The sequence below is a fragment of the Jaculus jaculus genome, chromosome 12 (genome assembly GCF_020740685.1).
Source record: "Jaculus jaculus isolate mJacJac1 chromosome 12, mJacJac1.mat.Y.cur, whole genome shotgun sequence".
Lineage (NCBI taxonomy): Eukaryota > Metazoa > Chordata > Mammalia > Rodentia > Dipodidae > Jaculus > Jaculus jaculus.
Genome location: NC_059113.1, coordinates 66,884,472 through 66,908,562, shown reverse-complemented (window position 1 = coordinate 66,908,562; position 24,091 = coordinate 66,884,472). Strand labels below are relative to the sequence as shown.

General features: G+C 44.0%; 1 protein-coding gene across 1 annotated transcript in view; it reads left to right on the top strand.

The window, feature by feature from the left end:
• Acad9 (acyl-CoA dehydrogenase family member 9) overlaps nucleotides 1-19,638 on the top strand; it is a 47,973-nt gene extending 28,335 nt beyond the window's left edge. The window contains exons 7-18 of the mRNA XM_012950798.2: nucleotides 1,663-1,837; nucleotides 4,190-4,263; nucleotides 7,860-7,935; nucleotides 9,400-9,470; nucleotides 9,843-9,962; nucleotides 12,004-12,132; nucleotides 14,007-14,086; nucleotides 14,752-14,878; nucleotides 15,082-15,159; nucleotides 15,627-15,755; nucleotides 16,445-16,517; nucleotides 18,945-19,638. Of these exons, the coding sequence (XP_012806252.2) occupies nucleotides 1,663-1,837; nucleotides 4,190-4,263; nucleotides 7,860-7,935; nucleotides 9,400-9,470; nucleotides 9,843-9,962; nucleotides 12,004-12,132; nucleotides 14,007-14,086; nucleotides 14,752-14,878; nucleotides 15,082-15,159; nucleotides 15,627-15,755; nucleotides 16,445-16,517; nucleotides 18,945-19,045 (1,233 nt within the window). The 3' untranslated portion in view covers nucleotides 19,046-19,638. The remainder of the gene's footprint in view (nucleotides 1-1,662; nucleotides 1,838-4,189; nucleotides 4,264-7,859; nucleotides 7,936-9,399; nucleotides 9,471-9,842; nucleotides 9,963-12,003; nucleotides 12,133-14,006; nucleotides 14,087-14,751; nucleotides 14,879-15,081; nucleotides 15,160-15,626; nucleotides 15,756-16,444; nucleotides 16,518-18,944) is intronic.
• The last annotated feature ends 4,453 nt before the right edge of the window (nucleotides 19,639-24,091 follow it).

The following is a 24,091-nucleotide window of genomic DNA, read 5'->3' as shown; positions in this document are numbered from 1 at the left end:
TAGTGGTTCTAGAAAGGTTTTTATAATTTCCATTTGATAGTTGTTGTGGTATTTTGTATCGTGGCCATCTCTTTTTTTGAGGTACAATTTTAATTCGAGTTCTGATTTTCTTGATGCTTCCTGTTTGATCAAATCTTCACATTAAGCTTAATCAACTGGTTGTTGACTTACCTTCAATTTATTCATATCTCTTTGGAGGATTCTAATGTTTTCTTCAAACAAGTTAAGCCTACTGTCAAAGGCTGAATACTGTAGAAGATGATTCTGTTCAATTTCATTGATAGGATTGTTGGTTCTTTGATAGTTTGCCCCAAGTTCAGTGACTTTTTTTTTTTTTTTAAATCAGGGTCTCATTGGTTGTTATGTTTTCATTTTGTTAATGAATTTCTGTTGACTTCTCTATGACTTCATTGGAGGTTTCCATTGTAGGGACTAGGCATCCTTGGTGGAGATCTCTCAGTTTTCTGACTTTCATTGGCTTTTTTTGCATCGTTGTCTATGCATTTTAGGAAGACTATTTATTTTATTGAGGAGGAAGTAACTTTGTGTCCTTTGGCCCATTCACCCTCTGACTCAGGTGAACAGGGATGTTGGTTACCTAGTGGCCAGCCAGGATACCAGAGCAAAAGGCCTGATTCCACAGGTCACACAGGGACTAGGCCTCCCCAAGCAAGGCACAATGGGATCTACCAGACCAGGAGACTGGGAGGAACAAGGGAACAGGGATCTGGCCTACTTTGTACTGTGCCCTCCAGGACACAAACCAAGGCAGGCAACCCAGACTGGCGAAGTGGGCGGAGCCCAGATACAGGGGGCTGGCCTACTCACTCCAGACTGCTATGCCTGCCTACATACTTTCCATGCTAGGAATTCAGACCTGGGAGGTAGGAAGAGCCTGGAATTGAGACTGTCCCACTCACTCCAGACCCACACACTACCTAAGCAAGGAACTCCTGGCTTATGTTGGTATTGTGGAATCGAACCTGGGTCCTTAAGCTTCTCAGGCAAGTACCATAACTGCTAAGCCATCTCTCCAGTCCTGCTTTAAATTTTTATTGCACATCATTTCAGAGATACAGAGTATGGTTTGATGTATTTCCATGGACCAGCCACCCAGGTATAGCATTTACATGCTCCTGACTGGCAGAGTTTCCTCTGTTGACATTACCACCTCTGGTTGACATCTGTGAGAACTTCAGCATGGATCACTAAAAGCTCTAATATTAGCACATAAATAAAGTTGATAATAATTTTTTCCTATTTAGTCAGCATTCAGATTTCCCTGCTTGTTTCTTATCTTAATTCTCATCCATTGTAGTCTGATGAACACTGTTTTCTATCCCCCAACCCATTTTAATTTTTTTAAATTGAGAAATAAATATCCTATGGTGTTTATACATTGTATTCCTTATGAGATGATGGTTGTAAATGGAACCTGGACTGCCTTGGTATCATTGGCTACTGTCCACTTCTACCCCTGCCCCGTCCAACCACCTATCTCCTTGTAAATAAACCCTGCTCTGGGGTAACTGGGTTGAGCCCCAGTGCTCTGTTCACACAGGCTTGTCCTCTGCCAAGAAAAGCAATCTCTGTGTCTTGTCAGACTTCAATGAGCATATGGAGCAGCGAGGTGTCTCCAAATCTCTTCTGTTCTTTCCATAGATCTGGATTACCAATGGAGGACTGGCCAGTATTTTTACTGTGTTTGCAAAGACTGAGGTGGTTGATTCTGATGGCTCAGTGAAAGACAAAATCACTGCATTCATAGTAGAAAGAGCCTTTGGTGGCATCACTAATGGAAAACCTGAAGATAAGCTAGGCATTCGAGGCTCTGACAGTAAGTAATGTGAGGGCTATGCATATACACAAGTGTGACCAACAGGAGAGTGGCCCTCCACTCTGTTCAAATATCAAGGTAAAATGGCATTTAAATATTTGTGATTACAGCTAAGCTTTTTAGAAAAATCAAATTGAAATGCCATACGAGGCTTTATAGCAATGAAACTGAGCTCTTGGAAACCGAATCATTCATCTAATAGTCATAGTTATGCTCTTCAGTGCATTTAGCTTTGTTGATTCAAGGAGAGTTAGGCCAGCTGAACTCTCAGCCTTGGTAGGAGGCATAACAGACAGCAAAAGGGCAGACCCACAGGTATTCTAGGTAAATATCCTGTGACAGGTCACCCATTTTTTCTCAAATCTTCTATTTCTCCTCTCCTGCACAGGCAACCTTTTATCCATAGTTACCCTTGTTTCACTGGAGGCTTATGTCCTGTTTCCTCAGCCTACCCAATGTGGTCATGGAGTCCTTACAGCACTCTGCCTCTTGGGTCTGCTGTCTCCAGGGTATCATCCTAGAAAGGAATGTGTGCTACCCTTGGTACATTCAGACCCACCTTCATATGCCCTATATCTTTGGGAACCCTGCTTTCTGGTAGTAATATTTGCCACTGGAATTACTTGGGTTGGAGAACCAGAGGGCATGTAAGTTCTGCTCCAAGTCCCACAACTCAGAAGTTATGTGGCCTTCAGTAAGCTTCAAGGTAGAGGAGTGGAACACACCTGCTGGAGCTGGAGGTGTCTGCAGCAGGGAGGGCAATGCATGAAATGCTTTGTAATACTGAACCACAGAATCTAACTCTGAGTCTATTGTTACAATCAGTGCTGCTCACTGGGAACCCAGGTTGCTTGCAGAGGGAGGACCTGCTCAGATGACCTCCAGTTGATAAATAGTGTGGCCTGTGAACTGAAGAAGTATAGGGAGGCGCCAGGCTACAGATGAGCAGTTTGGCAGTGCTAGGCTCCCTTGACATCTGTGAGGGTACCCCTAGCAGTGTGTAGGACCCTGAGAGAGGGTCTAGGGGCACAAGGTTAGGTCAGAGTAGGGTATGTTTTTCCCATACCAAGCAGCCTTTGGCAGGAAAGGCAAGTCCTATAACCCATGTATCACACCCTCAAATATAATTTAGCACCCAGAAAGATGGTGTTTCATGGCATTTCATCCCCATATTTTCCTAGCTTAGTTGTACACTTAAGTGAAAATCAGTACACCCAGCTTTCCATGCTAGGCCTGGCTTTCCTTGAATCTCAACCTTCCTGAGTCCTTTTCTTTCATTCAGAGTGTCATCCTGTAGAGTACTTGTATTTACAGAGCAGAACATGGAGATGGTGTCACATAGAATATGGTGTAGAGGGTGCTGTGCCTTCCCAGCCCCACCTCACTCTATGTACCTTGCTCTGGCTCTTCCTCCCTCCCTCCCTCCTTCCCTCCCTCCCTTCCTTCCTTCCCTCCAGAATGGGCACACCAGGGCCTTTCAGCTGCTGTGAATGGACTCCAGATGTATGCACTCCCTTGTGTGCATGTATGGCACTGCATGCTTACATCCCTTTGTGTTTGGCTATGTGGGTCCTGGGGATTTGAACATGCATTCTTAGGCTTCGAGGGCGAGCACCTTAACTATCTAACACTTAAGCTATCTTTCCAGTGTGGCTCTTCCTTGCTCATACTGATCACCCATTTAGAATGCACCTCCCTTTCAGGGGTTCTGGTGGTCTCTGGCTGCAGTAGCCCTGTCTTGACAGACATCTCAGAACTCACACCAAGGGCATTTTTTCATGTGTATGAGGTGCCTGTTTCAGCCTGAATCAGGTTTAAGTTGTTACCTCTCTTCACCTTGGGCATGGGTGCACGTGAGTCAATTATAGTCCATTGGCTAATAACCCACACCAAGAAGGGAGGGTGCCACCTCATAGTGCAAGGGTTTGGTTATAGTAGAATGAAAATCAAAGACTAAGATTGCATCAGCACTAAAGCTTTGGGAAATGCTGGTCTTCCCTATTTATACTCTCTTTAACTATTTCTAACCTTTTCAGCCTCTGGTAAATATTACTGTAGAAAAGTCTGTCATAGCTTTTTGTAAGACTTAATCCTTCCCTACCGCCCCATCTCTCTGTCTCTACTGTGTTATTTCATCGTGACACTGAACCTAATACTATGTCATCTCATTTATGGCTTATCTCCCTGACAAAAGAATGAGCTCCACATAGATAAGAACTTGCCCTTTCTGTCTTTGGGCAGTCTGCCTTCTGGTGCTGAATGAATGAATGGGTCAGTCTATCCTGTGCTTGTAGGTCATGTTCAGACTGGTTTGCATGTATTTTGTAAGGTCTTAATTTCTGTGTGTTTCAGCTTGTGAAGTCCATTTTGAAAATACCAAGGTGCCTGTGGAGAATGTCCTTGGAGAAGTTGGAGGTGGCTTTAAGGTGAGTGGCTGGCTGAGACCCACATTCTGCCCCATCCCTGCTCCTAAGGAGCAGCACAAACAGCCTTTGATATAAAAAATCAGCAGAGTGGTGATAGGAATGTTGGCTTGCTCCTTGAGGAGAACTTCTGTGGTAGGATGGTACTCTCCATTCCCCTTGAAGGCCTCTTTGCCTCAAGTGAAGAATGGAGTTTTCCTTCTTGGCAAGTATGAAAAATACACTAGGCCAATGGGTTCCAGAGTACCTCAGGTTCTGCGAATCTATCACCTTGAGTCTTGAGTCCCTGTCCTACAGTTTTTCCCTTTGGGAATCAGATTTATTTATTTATTTTTACATGTGTATAGTATGTGTGATGTGATGTATGTGTCGTGCATGTACATGCATGTAGAGACCATAGGAGAACATTGAGTGTTCGTCTTCTTGTTTCCTTGAGGTGGAATCACTGATTTGGGAGCTCCAGAACTTGCTAGTTTTGTGAGTCCAAGTGATTCTTCAGTCTGTGCTTCCCATGGGACTGGGATTGCAGACATACATGGCCACACCCAGCTGTTTTTGTGGTTGCTGGGGAATAGAACTCAAGCAGTCTCACACCCTCATGCTTGGAAGAGAAGCATTCTTACCTGTTTATCCATCTCTCCAGCTACCTCAGATTTACTGTTGTTGTTGTTGTTGTTGCTGGTGTTTCAGGGAAGGGTCTCACTCTAGCTCAGGCTAACCTGAATTCACCATGTAGTCTCAGGGTGGCCTTGAACTCACACTGGTTCTCCTACCTCTGCCTCCCAAGTGCTGGGATTAAAGGCATGCACCACCATACCCGGCTTCTTATACCACTTTAAAATGTGCATTCCCATTGTGTTTATTTAGTTCACTGTGTTCTGTACCATGGCCTCTGACTCCAGAAATCCTTTCCAGCCCATCTCCCATTTGGCAGCTGCTGTTTTCTTTTGCACTTCAGTGGGTTTAGAACATTTCATATGAATGGAGTCATATACATTGTGAGGTGTTCTGTGCCTGGGTGCTTACTCATCATATTCTTTTCAGGCTTTATAAATATTGAAGCATATGTCAGTATTTCATTCTTTTGTATGGGTGGATAATATTCCATTGTATGGATCCATCACATTTTACTCATCCATTCATTAGATATGGGTTATTGCCACTTTTGGGCTATTTCAGTAATGCTGTTCTGAACTTTCAATTTCAAGTTTTTGTTTGGAAAATGTTTTTTATTCATTTGGGTATATGCCAGATAGTAGAATTGAACTGATATTTATGTGGAGAGTAGAACTTTTAAAGAGCAATTTTCCATAGTTGACTACTATTTTACATTTCCATCAGCAAGGTATGAGGGTTTCCTTTCCTTTTTCTTCTTTTTTTCTTTCTTTCTTTCTTTTTTTTTTTTTTTTTTTTTGAGGTAGGGTCTCACTCTAGCCCAGGCTGACCTGGAATTCACTATGGAGTTTCAGGGTGGCCTCAAACTCATGGCAATCCTCCTACCTCTGCCTCCCGAGTGCTGGGATTAAAGGCATGAACCACCACGCCCGGCTTGAGAGTTCCCTTTTTCTACAACCTCACCAACACTTGTTGCTGTCTGGGTGGGGTTTTTTTGTTTGTTTGGTTTTTGTTTGTTTGTTTTTGCACACACATTTGTGTGTTGTATGAGTGTGTATATTCCATGTTTAAAATTAAACCTATCTTAGTGGATGTAAAGTATAATCTCACTTTCAGTTTAATTTGCATTTTTCTAATGACATCTTCTTCAGCATCTTTCCATGCACTCAGTGACCACTTGGGGATCATCTTTCAAAAAATATCCAATCCTTCACCCATTTTCAAATGAGACTTTTTGTATTTTTATTGTTGCCATACCCTAATTTATATCATGACCTGGGTAAGTATGTTCACCATGGACCTCCCCTACCACATTGGTATGATGCAAAGATCAGTTAGCCTCACTCCTCTTCTTGGGGTCCAGGAGAATCAGATCAAACAATATTGCCAGTGCTCCCTGGAGAGAAGGCTATATAGTAGGTGTAGGGGAAGGGCTGATGAGGTGGGAGGACAAATGAGGGAAAATGCTATGTAGTTGCAGGCTTATGTATGGAGTTGGCAGCCCATATACCATATATATGCAACCAGAAAATAGACAAAAATGCATGACCCATACAAAGCTCATTCCCAGAGTTACTGTTGTTTTATACTTTAGTTTCTTACTAGACATTTTTAGGTAATATCCATTACTTAGTTTGTGTGTGTTACATATTGTAGCTTATATTTTTTATTTAAAAAGTCGTAGTTTTTTATAATAGTAAATATATATTATTATTTCTCTTACAGTATTTCTTGCTATCCTGCACCATGTTTAATGTTATATCTGGTTCTGGGTAACATTGTTTTTACTTCCCTGTTCTGAAACACCCTTTATGGTAAATGTCCTTTTATATATTCTTGCACACTCATCTAGTTCTTTGAGTTTAAACATCACTGTTGAAATTACTGAGTCTGATGGTAGGAACTTCCTTTTATGAGTAGTGAGAAAAACCAGCTAGAGGCTGATGAAAGAAAGGACTGACTGAATCTTATTTTGGAGAAAATGGGGACCTGGAATATGGAGGTGAACATTGTAGAAAGAAACTCTTATGGTAGAGGAGGTGATAAAACCTGTAGGTGCTAAGGCTGGAGAACCATGGAAGAGGGTGGAGGATTCTCACAAAGCTAAAATAGCCCCTCCCTGGTTATATATCCTGGAGCTGAAGTCAACATAGAGAAGAAGCATTCCTATATCATTGTGGCAATGTATGTAACAGCTGACATGCATTTACCCGATTTATAGTAAAATCTAGCCCTGATTTCTCTAAATTACTTGCCTCCCTGTCCCCTCCCCCTACAAAGCCCCCATAGGGCTGTGACACTCCATTTAGTCCCTCCTCACACACTGGATACCTGTGGCTTCACTGGCTTTCTGCATCTGAGCCCTTTGGTTGGTAAGGGAGGCTCCCTGACTCTGGATGAAACAGCACAGTATGTACAGCAGGGCTGTGTGGCCATCCCTCTCCTGGCTGCTTACTGCTGGCACTGACCAGAATAAAGGGCATTGGACATTATAGATATTTGGCTGCAGTCACTGAGGTCATCTCAGTGCACAGGCTTGCCTCAGGGTCTTGAGAGAGTCATGCCTCCACTACTCTGAGACTCAGCTTCATGTGAAAAATGTGAAGCTGGCCCTGAAACATTGCTGGAATGTCCAGGCTACTTGCATATACTCAGATAAGTATGAGTTTCTGCCTCCCCATGCAAACCAAGAGACTGGCCAGTGCATTTGGAATAATGTGCCTTGTGTGTGGTCAGAGGCCAATATGTTGTTGAGAATGGCAGCAGTCTCTGAACTACCTGGATTGAGGGTTAAGACTATGCTTTTTCCTGTTTGTAAAGGCTGACAGGGTCATTAACTTGGCTTCCATGCTATATGGAATTCTGTTCACTCAATACTTTCCTTTGTTTCAAGAAACTTGAGAACACAAACAAGCTAGCATGTGTGGCCTGCTCTCTATGCCTCTTTCAGTGCCCCTTAACAACTTTTCCTTTCATCCCTGTAGGTGGCCATGAATATCCTTAACAGTGGGCGATTCAGCATGGGCAGTGCTGTGGCTGGAATGCTCAAGAAATTGATTGGTAGGTGTATTAGTTATCTTTCTCATTGCTGTTACAAATTATCCAACAAAAGCAACTTAAGCAAATGTTTGTTTTGGCTCACAGCTTCAAAGTGTCCATTATGGCCAAAAAAGTATGGCTGTGAAAGCAGTGCTAGCTGTGGCTGTTGGAGTGTAAGATAGCTAGCTGTTCACATTGAGTCTACAGTCAGACAGAAAACAGAGCTGAATACTGGTGCTCCACTGGCTTTCTCCTTTTTATTCAGTCCAGGACCCCAGCCCGTTGGCTGGTGTTGGCCACATTCAGGATAGGTCTTCCCCTCCTCAGTTAAGCCTCTGGAAAGTCCCCCATACATGCAACCAGAGCTATGTCTCTTGTGATTCTAAGTTCAGGCTAATTGACTTACTTTAACAGTAGGTATGTCAAGGGCAGGAGCCCTCTATGGTACCCACTGTATCCCAGGAAGATCTGTCTACAGTTTTCACTAGGTGGGAAATCTAAGCCAGGCCACCTCAACAGCTTAAGTTTATTATCTGAGCTTCGGTTTGAGAAACTGAGGCCCAGAGAGTACAGTGCTTTGCCTGTGACCATGCACCTGAATCTATAGGCAAACCTGTTAGCAAGACTTAGGCTCCTCTCAGTTTGATATGCAGCTCTCTTGGCCTTTGCTTCCTTATCTGAAAAACTCAGCAGAGCTTTATGGGCCTCATGGTCAGTCTGTACCTTATGAGACAGAACTTCAGTGATATTCTACAGACCAGAAATGTAGGTGTTGGGCCACCACATTTGGCTATTGAGTCACACCAGTAGAAACATTTAAAAAATGGGCTTCATGCAAGGCATGGGATTTGGGTGAAGCTACAAAGGATAGTTGCCAGGGTAGGAGACTGAGTTTCCCTTAAGGCCTCTCTGAATTCAGCCTTCCACAGTCATGTACTTTGAGGCCCCTAGCCTGAGCTTTGAAACAAGGCTACTCATCCTCAACTTGTGATGGAGATGTGCCCATTCCCACTTCTGTTGGCAGACTCTGTGCATTTGGCTTTGTGCCTTCCATCTTTTCATAGCATCTCTGAGGAGGGTACTTTGTTTAGGGAGATGGAGTGCTTATACTGTACCTCTTCCAACTGACTTAGAATTCCATGTTCTTATCCTCCTGCCTGCTGCCTGCAAGCCCTGTGAGGAGCAAGTGTCTTACCTCCAACCTCAAGTGGCAGAATGTAGGGGCTCTGGCTTTCAGGGCATCTGATCTCAGTAGATGTGGCTCCAGTAGTTCCTGTTAGGTGGCTGAAGAGTCATTATGTTGGACTTAGGAAATCATTTTAGGTAATCAGAAATGTTTTTATTATTTTTTTTCTTTTAAATTTTTATTAGCATTTTCCATGATTATAAAAAAATATCCCATGGCAATCCCCCCCCCCCACTTTCCCCTTTGAAATTCCATTCTCTATCATGTTTTTATTTTTTTAAAACTCTGTTCTTTTTTAGAATTGACTGCTGACTATGCCTGCACAAGGAAGCAGTTCAACAGAAATCTCAGTGAATTTGGGTTGATTCAGGTACTGAAGATTGTGATTCACTGAAGAGAAGAGGGAGCAGGTGTTTAGTTGCTGCCTCTCTCTATTGGTGTCCTGGGCAAGAATGGGAGAAGAAGGCTTTATTGACATGGGTTCCTTTTATTCATGCTGGTTCAGTTCTTTTGGGCAGCAATGTTTCACACTTAATTAGCATCTCCCATGCTTGGGAGATTTGGGTCTCAACATATGCAGATTGCTTCTTGACATATATATATCAAGTGAGGTAAGGTCTTGCTCTAGCCCAGGCTGACCTGTACTTTACTGTGTACTCTCTTCCTACTTTGGCCTCAAGTACTGGGATTAATGGCATGTGCCACTACACCTGGATTGATTGTGCTTTTCTGAACATTTTAGGAAAAGTTTGCACTGATGGCTCAGAAGACCTATGTAATGGAAAGCATGACCTACCTCACTGCAGGGATGCTAGACCAGCCAGGGTTTCCTGACTGCTCCATTGAGGCAGCCATGGTGAAGGTAATTTTGGCACAATGAGAGCTGGTGCCAGGAAAGGCAGCTTTTCTGATTCACAGTGTTGCTTGACATTTTCCTCTTAGTTGATAGATAGTTCATAGAACCACTTGATCTTGAGCCGGTATCTGTGATGTGCTCAAGCAACACTCCAGGGTAGCACAACTGCAGGGTGAAACTGGAGATGTGGCACAAAGTGCCCTGCCAAGTTTCACTCTGCAGAACAGCTCACTACTTCACAGTGAGTGTTGTGCCCAGGTTTTACTGGCTAACTAGGTCTATAACAACAGGAGGGGCAGGGGAAACAGGCATAATTTGTCATCTGTGTATAAAGTAGCTGGGCTGTCCTAAGAAAGAATACCATTTTTTCAGAATTGATGGCCTTCCTTTTTGGTATCAGAACTTCCTTTTATAACTGATGAGGTAAATGGATGTCACTCATTTATAATGCATAAAAGGGCCAGGCTGCCACTCAGGCCATATCCTAAATTTGAGTGATAGCTAGAAATAATGCTTCTATCCTTGGGGATTCTGGAAACATTTTGAAACAACTTTCTGAGCCCAGAATAGGCCCATGTCTACATCTCTTGTTCTGGGACTACCTCAGAAGATCCCTTCTCAAGGTGGGTGCTTTGTTGCAATAAGGATTCTCCTCTGAGCTCCACTTTTTTTTTTAATAAATTTTATTTATTTATTTGAGAGCGACAGACACAGAGAGAAAGACAGATGGAGGGAGAGAGAGAGAATGGGCGCGCCAGGGCTTCCAGCCTCTGCAAACGAACTCCAGACGCGTGCGCCCCCTTGTGCATCTGGCTAACGTGGGACCTGGGGAACCGAGCCTCGAACCAGGGTCCTTAGGCTTCACAGGCAAGCGCTTAACCGCTAAGCCATCTCTCCAGCCCTGAGCTCCACTTTTGTTAGATACAGCATGATAATAATGGTGCTGCCTGAGGGTTCAGTGAGTCAACCTGAGACTGATTAGACAGAACCTGGCCTATAGCACTCAGTAATCACTCTCATTGCCTCATAATGTCAGGTACTTAATACCAAGAACAGGACAAATTGGCCATCATAGGCAGAAGGGTAGTAGTGAGGTTTGAAACAAGGATTCAATTTCTGGATGGATCATCTCCTAGCTTGTATAATCTTAAGTCACTTATCCTCTCTGTACTTACTTTTTTTTTTCACCTGTAGAAGAACCAACCTAAAATTGCTGAGAGGTTTAAAGGAGTTAATAAATTCACACAGTTCAGAGTATCTGGTGCAATGTATGTCACCCATTATTTTATAAGCAAGTGTATTTATCAGCTGAGCCATCACCCCAGCTTAATCCAAACATAATTTCCTTATAGAACAGACATATACAAAACAGTTATAAATGATGCACTAGATACCAGTTTCTTCCTGCTTTCATTTACAGGTGCCTCTTTTTTTTTTTTTTTTAAGCTGTAGTAAAAAAGATGACATTCCTGTACTAAACTGGTCTCTGGACTTGAGCTCTTGAGTGATGCTGGAAGGTGTGTCAGCCTAGCGGATGGGCATTGGAGGGTCAGTGAGGACATCCAGCAGAAAGTTGGGAATTGCAGTGTTGCCTGTGTGCTGGGTGGGATTTGTTTCACTGCCACATCTTCTGACTAGTACCTCTGGGCTGGCCTGCTTTCAGGTGCTAGACCTAAAGACCTGAAGATGTGGCAGAGAGAAACAAGCCTTCATATGGGCAGACTGATGGGGGAGCTGGCAGGACTGGGCCATACTTCCTGAGGATCAGAAAGCTAGGTGGACTTTAAAGCACAGAAGTTGATACAGGTGTGGAAGGGCTGGATGGGTGAAGGTCCACAGGTGTGAAAAGTCATTTCGGAGGTCAGACCCATAGGCTGATCATTGGCCTGAGAAGGCAAAGGACAATTGCCTGCAGAAACCTACCATCACTCACCTTAAAGCTCAGCTTCTTTGTATATTCTTTAGCACAGTTTGGGCAGCAGGTCCCTGAAGCTTAGGTCCTGCTCTTGGAAGACCCTTGTGCTAACCTTACCTGGATCTGTGGCAGGTGTTCAGCTCTGAGGCTGCCTGGCAGTGTGTGAGTGAGGCACTACAGATCCTAGGGGGCTCCGGCTACATGAAGGACTACCCCTATGAGCGTATGCTGCGAGATTCCCGCATCCTCCTTATCTTTGAGGTGAGTACTGCCAGCTAACTGACTGCACAACCTGCTGATGGCCTCATGTTCCTTCCAGCCTTCCTGACCCTAGGAGGTGCTGTTAAGGGCCCAGTAGTGAATTACCACATGCTTTGCCAGCTGTTCCCTTCCAGTAGTCCCTCCTAGTCATGCTCCAGCCCCTCAGGGCATACTCTTGATGGCCCTTCCCTCTGATCTCACTGTAACCTGGACCCTGCTGCAGTTGTTGCTGCATTGCTTCTGGCTGGGCAGGGTGGGACGGATATATGGGAGACCTGAGTTTCACTCAAACTTCTGACTCTGACTCCATTCTGCACTCTGGTTTCCTTCTCAGGAAATTAAAGCAGGTCACTTGGGTCCTTTCAGAAGGTTCATTCACCCCTAGTCCTTGACATTGCCCTCTTGCTGCTTTCCATGAATTTGCAAGCGTTAAGGATCTCTTGAGTTAGGTGGGGAGGGGACTGGGCCCAAAATCCCTTCAGATGTGGTGGTCTGAGGGTAGGGCCTGAGGAGGACACTGAGATACAGATGCCATGAGAGATGAGAGCATCTCCCAGAGGGAGCTTGTCATGAAGCCTGTGTACTTGGCCTTTAGCAGAAGGATTCCCTTGGACAAGGACAGCTTAAGTGACAGGTGCTAGGCCTAGGTAGGATATAATGGCTACCAATAGGGGAACAAGGAGTAAAAATGTCTTTGCCAACACATTAGTCTACCGTGCTCATGGGCTGGCTTAGGTAGTGCAATAGTGCAGGGAGTCCAGATGTGGGGGTAGGTGAGAAATATAGAAAAGAAGTTGAGCTGAGGCAGACCATGACAGAAATTTTGAAGACCATTGAAGATTTTGATGAGTGAATGACTTGATTGTGAAATGTTCCCACAAGAAGGAAGGATAGAAGCTAGATGAACAGGTCTTGATGGTACCTATGGGCACATGGGAGTCAGACCCTTAGACAAGGGGAAGGTTTAGCTGTGCTGGTGTTCTGACAGAGGGACATCCTCAGATTCTTGTCAGTTTGGTCCCAGGCTGTCCTCTTCACTGGCTAATGTTGGTCTCAGGCATGCCCTACATGTCAGGCAACATCTCATCTCCATTACCAGTCAGTCAATGGCAAAAGGGGCTACTCCTTGAGTACTCAGGCATGTGTAGGCCCTTCTGTCTCAGGGCTGCCTCTCAAGTTGCTGTTAGTCAGAAGCTTGGATTACTCCATGGTCCTGGCTAGCTGGGGTGGTTGGGAAACATGTGAAAAAACCTTTGAGGCTATGCTTTGATGTGAGCTAACGTAATATCATAGGAACTTCCACACATGCTCTCCCTTTCCATGGGAACTCCTCTGTCCTTGGTGTTATCCCAGCTACAGGGCAGTCTGGGTCAGTGTGCCTGCAGCTCTGGCCCACAGCATTTTTGTGCATGTTAGCCAGAAGCCTAGAAGGCCCACTTGCTACTGGGCCTGTACCAGCGATAGCCTGTGTACAGCCCCTGAAGAGCTCCCAGCTACTGCTATGCTACTGTTTTCAGTTTCCCTAAGGATTATGGCCTAACCTAGAGCCAAAGTTATCCCTGTTCTGCAACTGCTATGTCCTGAGCAATACATCACTATTGCCCAGAAAAAAATCTGTTGTCAGTTTTTAAGAAGGAATCTGGGACTGAAAGTAGTGTCCCATGCAGTTAGATATGAGATGTAGGGGGTCCCAGTAGGAGGTCACATCAGCTAGCAGCTGTGCTATCTGTCCCTGTGCATTCCCTGAAGGCCATAGGCTGCTTGCCATGCCTAACTTCACATGCTCCTGGAGTGGCAACCTTCACCATGAGGGCATCACGTGGTGGCTGGCCTGCCACCCAAGCTCCTGTTAACTTTCACACTACTGGCCACAGGGAACCAATGAGATTCTCCGGATGTTCATCGCCCTGACAGGCCTGCAGCATGCTGGTCGCATCCTGACTTCTAGGATCAAGTATGTATTTTTCCTCCGTCTGTTCCTTGAGCCCCCACCTATCCATCAGAGGCCAGAGGAAATGGCTTCCCCAAGCTGGGATGGCATTAAACAGGCTCCCTGCAAAGCTAGGAAGGAGTGGTGACTGTAAGTCATAGAGAGCCACACCTTCTGCTTGTCCCTTATCTGGAGGCAGCAGGAAGAACCAGTGCTAAGGAGCCCTCATTTCTACCTGCCTTTAGAATCACATGTCCCTCCAGGCCCACCTGAATTCCATTTCCTCTAATGGCTGGCATTTTCCACTCTGAAGGGTAGCTTGTGTTTCATAATGTCTATTAACTTTGGACTTTAGAGATACTCAGAAGAAGCTGGGAAATGAGTTATCTCTTACAGGTGACCAGCCTGAGACCAGTTTTTTCTCCTCGTGCCCTCATTTCAGGGCAAAGTAATCACATTCCTGCTGGTGTTCATGTACAGTTTACTAACAGCATTTTGTAGACTCCTTAACTGTTAGGTAGTTGGTCATACAACTACTGGCTGCTCCTTGACAGGCTAAGAGGACTGTCCAGCTTGCAGGAGCCCACATGTCTAGCCATGGGAGGGCACAGAGCTCCAGAGTGCCATGATGGTGGGCAGTGGGAGCCAGCTATGGGGCCTTAAGTCACAGGGCTATGGACTTCCTGCAGTCAGCTTAAACAAGGCAATGTGAACACAGTCATGGAGACTATTGGCAGGAAGCTTCGGGAATCATTGAGCCGGACGGTAGATCTTGGGCTGACCAGCAATCTTGGCATTGTACACCGCAGTCTTGAGGTGAGTAGCCCTGTGCCTGTACCTCCCATATTTGGGTGCCCTTCTTTAAGGTATTCCTCCTATTCCAGTGGGATGTCACTGGCATCTAGGCTCATCTGGGGAAGTTGTAAGCACTCAGATGCCTCAGTCCACCTCTGTCCTATCTCCCTGGAGCCCTAGGGTATGAATTTCAGGTCTGCTAATGTTGTCTTTTGCCCTGATAGGACAGTGGCAAGAAATTTGAGGAAAATGTGTATTATTTTGGCCAGACAGTTGAGACCTTGCTACTCCGCTTTGGAAACGTAAGTTGGCCCTGCCAGGCATAGTTCCTCTGATCCCCATGGCTAGCAGATATGGGTACTTTAGGGTCTAGTGCCCACCTTTGGGACCAGGCTTAGAACAGAAACTAGCAGTTCCTAAGCAGGAGCCCTGCTAACTGAATTGTCTATAGTGTTCTTATATGCGCCTTTCAGGTAGTGAGTGGCTCCCTGAGGCTTGATCCAGGGACTCTTGCTGAAGGTGACATTGAGTACATGAAGTACAAGCCTCTGGTGTCAATCAAGTTTCTGGGATTTGTCGTGCCTTGATACTAGCCTGAGTATAGAGGAGGGGAAACATGAGGCAGCCTCCTACAATCCCAAGGGCAAGTCGTCATCTGCACAAAGTTGCTGAAATGCAAAAGGACCCCAGAATGTGGGTAGCTTGGGGAGAGGTCTATGGAGCCAGTCAGGCTAGAGACCAGGTCTACACTCTGAGCTTCTGTTTCTAGACAATTGTAGAGGAACAGCTGGTGTTGAAGCGAGTGGCCAACATCCTCATCAATCTGTATGGCATGACAGCTGTGCTATCACGGGCCAGCCGTTCCATCCGCAGTGGGCTACCGAACCATGACCATGAGGTGAGAATGTGGTTGGTCTTACCTGGGAAACAGGCCCAGTGACACTGAACACCTTGTTTGTAGGGTTAGAGTGAGTTTGGTTTTAGGGTTTTGACTTCTGAGCAAGGCCCTTCATCTTTCTACATTGCCAGAGAATGAGGAAACAAGGAGTCTGGTGGTGTGGCCCTGTCAGGGCATCTCAGGCGGGAGGGAGGGAAGGAGAAAGAGGCTGGACTAGTTTGGGTCACCAGCACCAGGTGGTAGTTACAGAGTTGAGTAGGTGGGTTTGCTATAGCATGGCCATGTCCATGCTACTTGAGAAATAGAGCTGGTACCTTTCATTTTCTACCTGAGATGGATGAGTGACATAAATCACAAACTCAGAACCCTCACCCATTGCCTTCCATACACATTCTTCACCCTGCTGTACAGAGCAGATACAGTCACTAGCAGCTGTTGCATACTTGACACCTACCATCCCATTGTAGCCTAAAAGTGTCCCCATTGCAGAGGAGGAAACTGTATGACAGAGATAGTTAGTAGCTTGTTCTTGGGTAAGTAGCAAGTTAGGTCAGGGTATTATGTAACTTCTGAGCCAGGCCTTTTGACCCAGGTATGATGTCCATTTTGACAACAGGCTAGGTTCCTGAGAGTTCAGAATTCAACCCCAGAACTCTCAGTGACCATTCTTTCTGACCTTGGTTCTGCAGGTTCTGTTGGCCAACATGTTCTGTGTGGAAGCTTATTTCCAGAATCTCTTCAGTCTGTCTCAGCTAGACAAGTGTAAGTAAGGTGGTATGTGGGATGATAAGTGCCAGGTCCAGGCACTATTGGTGGGGAGCTATTTTAGGCTGCTACCAGGAGAGTAGGGTGGGTTCACATTAGCAGAGCCTGCCAGACAGGCATGCTCTGCAGATAGAAGCCCTGGCCCTGCTTGTGTCTGCCCAAGGGAGGCCACAAAGTAAGGAAATGGGTATTATACCTGTATCTTTAGCTTTTTTTTTTTTTAAAGATTTTATTTATTAATTAGAGATAGAAGGAGAGAGTAATAGCAAGTGAGAATGGGTATGACAAGGCCTTTAGCCACTGCAAATGAACTCCAGATGCATGCACCACCATGTGCATCTGGCTTACATGGGACCTGGAGAATTGAACCTGAGTCCTTAAGCTTCGCAGGCATGCACCTTAACTGCTAAACCATCTCTCTAGCCCCTACATCTTTAGCTTTTAAATCCAACCAAAAACAGCCTGCAAGACTATTAACGTGCTCTGGAGAGGGTTAAATGGCTTTTTTTTTTTTCTTTTTTCTTTTTAATTCTTATTAACATTTTCCATGATTATAAAATATATCCCATGGTAATTCCCTCCCTCCCCACCCCCCACACTTTCCCATTTGAAATTCCATTCTCCATCATATTACCTCCCCATTACAATCATTGTAATTACATATATACAATATCAACCTATTAAGTATCCTCTTCCCTTCCTTTCTCTACCCTTTATGTCTCCTTTTTAACTTACTGACCTCTGCTACTAAGTATTTTCATTTCACGCAGAAGCCCAGTCATCTGTAGCTAGGATCCACATATGAGAGAGAACATGTGGCGCTTGGCTTTCTGGGTCTGGGTTACCTCACTTAGTATAATACTTTCCAGGTTCATCCATTTTTCTGCAAATTTCATAACTTCATTTTTCTTTACCGCTGAGTAGAACTCCATTGTATAAATGTGCCACATCTTCATTATCCACTCATCTGTTGATGGACATCTAGGCTGGTTCCATTTCCCAGCTATTACAAATTGAGCAGCAATAAACATGGTTGAGCACGTACTTCTAAGGAAATGTGATGAGTCTTTTGGATATATGCCTAGGAGTGCTATAGCTGGGTCATATGGTAGATCAATCTCCAGCTGTTTTAGGAACCTCCACACTGTTTTCCACAATGGCTGGACCAGATTGCATTCCCACCAGCAGTGCAGAAGGGTTCCTTTTTTTCCACATCCCCGCCAACATTTATGATCATTTGTTTTCATGATGGTGGCCAATCTGACAGGAGTGAGATGGAATCTCAGTGTAGTTTTAATCTGCATTTCCCTGATGACTAGTGACGTAGAACATTTTTTTAGATGCTTATATGCCATTCGTATTTCTTCCTTTGAGAACTCTCTATTTAGCTCCATAGCTTAAATGGCTTCTTGAAAGGCCTTGACCCTGAAGAATATGGTACTTTATGCCTGCTTCTTAAAAATTTTTTCTTTAATAGCTCCTTGACCACATTTTGAAATAATCAGGTTCTCTTTGACCTGCTATCTTTCAGAGCACAGCTCTGTTGTCAGTGATGGTAGAGAGGACCATTGCTAAGGAGATTGGTGTGGGTTCCTGGTTCCTCCAGGCTGGCCGTGGTTCCCCCGAAGGTGCCCAGGGAACCGTGGTGATGAGCACGATGATGAAAGACTTCACTTTCAGGAGACAGTTTCTGTGAACAGCTCACTTTAATCAATAGGGAAATGGGTTTATAAGCAGTTTAGGATTCTAAGGGATTGGATGTACAAGGTTGCTTGCTGATGCCTAATTAGCATATGGGGACATACATTTCAGTACATAGGCAATGGTAAAGGGAAGGTATATGGTATAGGGGAAGGTATATGGTATAGGCTTTGCAAAGGTATTGGCTGATACCATATAAGGAGTTTCCTAGGCAACAGGTCAAAGGTCACAGGGTTATCTGAATGTTCAGGTATCCCATGCTTGGAGAGAGAGTACCAATCTTGGGGTCCAAGATTTTGTCCAGGTGTCCAGGCTCACTGTGAACCCCAAGAATGGAGGGAGAAGCTCCCCTGCTGGTCTGGTCCCCATGATATGACCAGCGGTTCAGGCTGCTATGACCTCTCCATAGACTGGGGCCTTCGTGTCAGACGGCTTAGGTTTGCTTTAACCCAGAGCCCTGCCTGTGTCCATCAGACTGGCATATGACATCCTATGTCTCTGAAACCAAGTCCTGTGGCCCCACATCACCTGCACTGGACTTGCTGTGGGGCATCTTCATGGACCAGTTACTAAGTGTGGCCTTCCCCCACAGATCTGAAGGTTTGGAGGAGGGTTCCTCTAACTTCACAATAGGAAACTGACTTTGTTGAAAACATTCATCTTGGCTCAGTTTGCATTATTTCATTGCAGTAGGATCACCCATGCCTCTCTCTTCCCTCACAGATGCACCAGAAAACCTGGATGAGCAGATTAAGAAAGTGTCCCAGCAGATCCTCGAGAAGCGAACTTACATTTGTGCCCACCCTCTGGATAGGGCATCCTGAGGCTCGGGCAGTGTCCCTATACTAGCTGCCCCAGGCCAATATGATTTAGCCTCTTTAGAAGCTGGAGAGCATGGAGTCAATCAAGTGGTCATTTATTGCTTCTGTGTACTGCAAGGCTTTCTCTTTGAAGGTTGAACAGAGAGAATAGAATTGCTGATGGCTCCTTCCAGGGAGGTTTGGCCTCTGAACTGTTTTTAGCCATGGGCATCTGAGCATTTATTGAGGACCTTTGAACAGAGGTATCATACTCCTTTCCCAGCACCTGATCTCTTGTCCGTTTCCCCTACCTGACTGACTTAACTACTCCCAAGACTTCTGCTGTCCCACTGTCAAAGAGAGCTCATTAACAAGCTGCCATCATCTGGTCTGGACCTATGATTCACCTTAGCCATCTCTAGATACATCTTGGCAACTGTGGAATTCAAGGCTTGAATACTGTTTTAAACAGCCTTTTCAGGAGGTAGAAATCTAGTCACCTTCACCTTGAACCTAGGAAACTTATTGATGACCTGGTAGGCTTTTGTAATACTTTTCTGAAGAGACTGCAGTGATTTTAAAGAATAAAAAATACATGTACTTTTTCATTCAACAAACATGAGATATTCTGAACTCCATTCTAAAAGATACTTTAAGGGCTGGGTAAATGGCCAGCTATTTAAAAAAAAAAAAAAAAAAAAAAGCCTGCTGGCTAGGTTCAGTTCTCTAGCACCCTTACAAAGCTGGACACGAAAGGTAGTTTATGTGTCTGGCATTTGTTTGCAATGGCAAGAGACCCTGGCACATCCATATGTGCATGTGTGCATACACATGCTAGAAATTAAAAATTACCGTATAAACATGTAGGGCCATTATGACACTATGCTCAAATGCAGCCAAGATGCATTTACTAAATATTTATGTAATCTTAAAGGAAATTAAAATTGAGAACAAGAAGAAACTGATAAAGGAAATACTATCAGTATTCAACAGAATGCTAGTCTAATTCCCGTCAAGCGTACTAGTCATTTCCAAACTTAGCATAAGACTGAAGAAAAACACCACAGGATTAAATAAAAGTGATATTGGGAAGAAACATATGACTATATCAGTGGGACAAAGAGAGCCCAAAAGCAGTCAACTGGCTTTTGTTAAAAAGGCACCCAGGAAAATCAAAGCAGAGAAATCTGTTCCAAAAATGGCTACAGAGCTATTATGGAAAAGCAAACCATAAAGAGTCTCTCTATATAAAATTAAAAAAAAAGATTCAAACATGGCATATACAAAAGCCCAAAAGTTAAGTTTTCACATGAAAAATTAAGTTATAAAAAGACTATATAGCCTTGTGCCCTTATAAAGAGGATGGATGTCTCAACTCAGACACACAAGGGAAAGCAAGGGGTGACATGGGGCATTTGGGAAATTTTCAGTGACCCACAAGGCAACAGGCTAGCTTTCTTTGTTATCTGGAACATATACAAAGTACTGTTTATTCCACATGTCCACAGGATAGGAACTTTTCAAGTGAGGTGTCTTAAAGAGCACCATTTTATTTAGCTTCATCTTCTAAACCACCATCACACTTTATTTTGCAAAAAATAATAAACAGAGAAATGCCCTTAGTCACTTTTCCTATGAACCTATTGGACTGAAACTGTGTCAGTCCAACTGCAACTTCCATAATGCAGAAAGCAACAGAGTAAAATGGGTAAAGGGAACTTTAGGAACCACTTAAGTATACCCATGAGAAGTGTTGAACATCAGCATATGAGAACTAGGTCAAAAGTCTTGCACTAAGACTTCACCAGGCCTATCCAGCACAGCTTGGAGCATTGTAAGGTTCTGTCCTTACTGGCCATAGCAATACCCTGTCCCTATTCAGTATAGGTCAGCCAGAGGAAAGCTTAGCACTGCCAGAAAAATGAACTGTCTACTAGAAGTCCTTACAACAAAAAATATTTCCTACAACCCAGAAGGATATCTCAGAACCTGACAGCAACTCCTTTAAAAATCAAGAGAAAAGACCTGGCTCTCAGTCTGCAGGACAAAGTCCTTACTTGAGATAGCCACCACACACACCACTGACATAATCACCCATCCTTTGTCCTTTCTCACTTTACTGGTTGCTGAGCATGTGCACTCCCTCTCCTTTGCCCTTTACAAGGTCCAAACCACCTATGTATAAGTCAAAATGGACTCAGCTTTTTGGTAGTAGAAACTGAATCAAATCCATTTTCACTACTTCAACTGAAGTCCAGCTGTATTGATATTTGACACCACCAAAAGAGATCTTATGAGAAAAGAGCATGAATCTGTGCAACTTCTTCCTAAAACTCCAATCTAGGGGTGGAGAGATGGCTTAGTGGTTAAGTGCTTGCCTGTGAAGCCTAAGGACCCCAGTTCAAGGCTTGATTCCCCAGGACCTATGTTAGCCAGATGTACAAGGGGGCACAAACATCTGCAGTTCGTTTGCAGTGGCTGGATGCCCTGGCATGCCCATTCTCTCACTGTCCCCCTCCCTCTCTTTCTCTCCCCCTCCCTACCTCCCTCCCTCTTTCTGTCACTCTCTGTCACTGTCAAATAAATTTTTTTTTAATTTTTATTTATTTATTTGAGAGCGACAGACACAGAGAGAAAGACAGATAGAGGGAGAGAGAGAGAGAATAGGCGCACCAGGGCTTCCAGCCTCTGCAAACGAACTCCAGATGTGTGCGCCCCCTTGTGCATCTGGCTAACATGGGACCTGGGGAACCGAGCCTCAAACCGGGGTCCTTAGGCTTCACAGGCAAGCCTTAACCGCTACGCCATCTCTCTAGCCCTCAAATAAATTTTTAAAAAAATTTTAATCTCCAATCCTAGCTCAGGAACCAGGCACTGAACAGGCATGGACACACTGGTTGTAGGTGGCCATGTGCAGCTCCAAACAATGCACTTGATAACACGTAAGTGACCGAGGGCTGAGCCAAAGGCCCGAGAATCTTCCAGAAAGTATGATCAGACATAAGAGGACATTCAGGGACTGACTCCAAGTTAGCATCACAACTTTTAAGAAAATTGAAAATCAGCACCATAATGGCTACAGTCAACGGTGGAGAACATACAGCTTAGAAATGGGTTGCGTCTCACCCAGAAGCCTCAGGAAGTTGGGCACAGGACCACTCAGTTCCTGTACTATCATAATTCTGGGCAATTTAGTTTGTCTTATTATTGCAGAGGTCCCTAAGCACTAAGCTTCAAAGAACTCTAAGAATTGTGGAGCAGAGCATTGCCCATGCAGCCCTTCAGAGGTCTTACAAAATGATTCTCTGTAGCATGGACTGGCATTCTGTCAACACAGCCCTCAAGCTTACCAAAGTCTGCTTGATCCTTAATCCTAACTGTAAATACACTCCAATAACTAATTCCTAACATTTTACTTCCAGGTTCCTATTTTAAAGTTAAGTTTTCATTCATAAAGCTTACATAGTGTATTGTGGGTAGATTTGTCCTTATAGGTAATCTGCATGCCTAAGTTACTCAATTTGGAAGGCATTGGTTTTTGTTTTTCCTTGGGTTTTGTTTCTTTTTGTGGTTCTGTAGATCAAGCTCAAAGTCTATGTATGCAAGGCAAGCACTCTACCACTAAGATGCATTGCCATCCCTATAGTTCTTTTTTCCTATTTGGATAACTTGATCTTCCTATATACCAATAAAAAACACATGATGAGGAAGAAATCAGGGGAACAATCCTATTCACAATTGCCAAAAAAATTAAATACCTTTGAATAACCCTAACCAAGGAAGTTAAAGACCTCTATAGTCTATATACAAAACATAAAATATTGAAGAGGGAAAGTGAAGAAAACACTAGAAGAGATCAAAAGAGGATATTGTGAAAATGACTAAAGAAACAATCTGTTGATACCTATCAAAATTCTAGTGCTGTTGCTATTCTTCACAGGAATAGAAAAGCAATCTTGAAATTCATTTGGAAGCACAAAAGCCCTCAGTCAAAGCCATCCTGAGGTTCAAAAACAGTAGAGATATTACCATCCAGATCCAGAGTAACAATAACAACATGATAGTGGCACAAAACCAAACATCTAGATCAATGGAATAGAATAATCATTTAAGACATAAGCCCACACAGCATCAATATCCTGATTTTGACAAAAATGCCTAAAATATCCATTCAGAAAAGACAGCCTTGGGGGTATAGCTCAGTGGTAGAGCATTTGACTGCAGAAAAGACAGCCTCTTTTACAAAAGGTGCTGGGAAAACTGGGTGTCTACATGACTAATAAAATTAGATCCTTATCTTACTCTATATAAAAATCAACTACAAATGTGTCAAAGACCTTAACATGAAATCTGGAACTCTGAAACTCCTAGAGGAAAAAATTTCAGAAAAACACTTAAAAATACAGGCATAGGTTGTAGCTTTTTAAATAGGACTCCATTCACTCAGGAAGTAGGCCAATTGACAAATGGGAGCTTATGAAATTAAAAAATAAACTTCTAGACAGCAAAAGTGATTGTTAATCAAATGAATTGGCAGCCTACCAAATGGTAGAAAATCTTTGCTAGTGGCACATTTGGCAGAAAATTCCTATTTAGAATATGCAAAGGGCTCAAAAAAGTAAGCATAAAACAATCCAATTTAAAAAGTGGGCTTTGGGGCTGGAGACATGGTTTAGTGGTTAAGGCATTTCCCTGCAAAGCCAAAGGAGCCAGGTTCAACTCCCCAGGACCCACATAAGCCAAATGTACAGGGGTATGCTGGCATCTGAAGTTCGTTTGCAGCAGCTGGAGGCCCTGGTGTGCCCATTCTCTTCCCTCTGTCTACCTGCCAATTTCTGCATATCTCTCTCTCTCTCTCTCAAATAAATAAAATTTTTTTAAAAGTTGGCTGTGGAACAGATTTCTCAAGAACAAATCCAAATGGCAGAACAATATTTTAAAATGTCAAATGTCCTTAGCTATCATTGAAGTGTAAATTAAGTGCTGGAGAGATGGCTTAGTGGTTAAGGTGCTTGCCTGCAAAGCCAAAGGACCTCCATTCAATTCCCCAGGACCCATGTAAGCCAGATG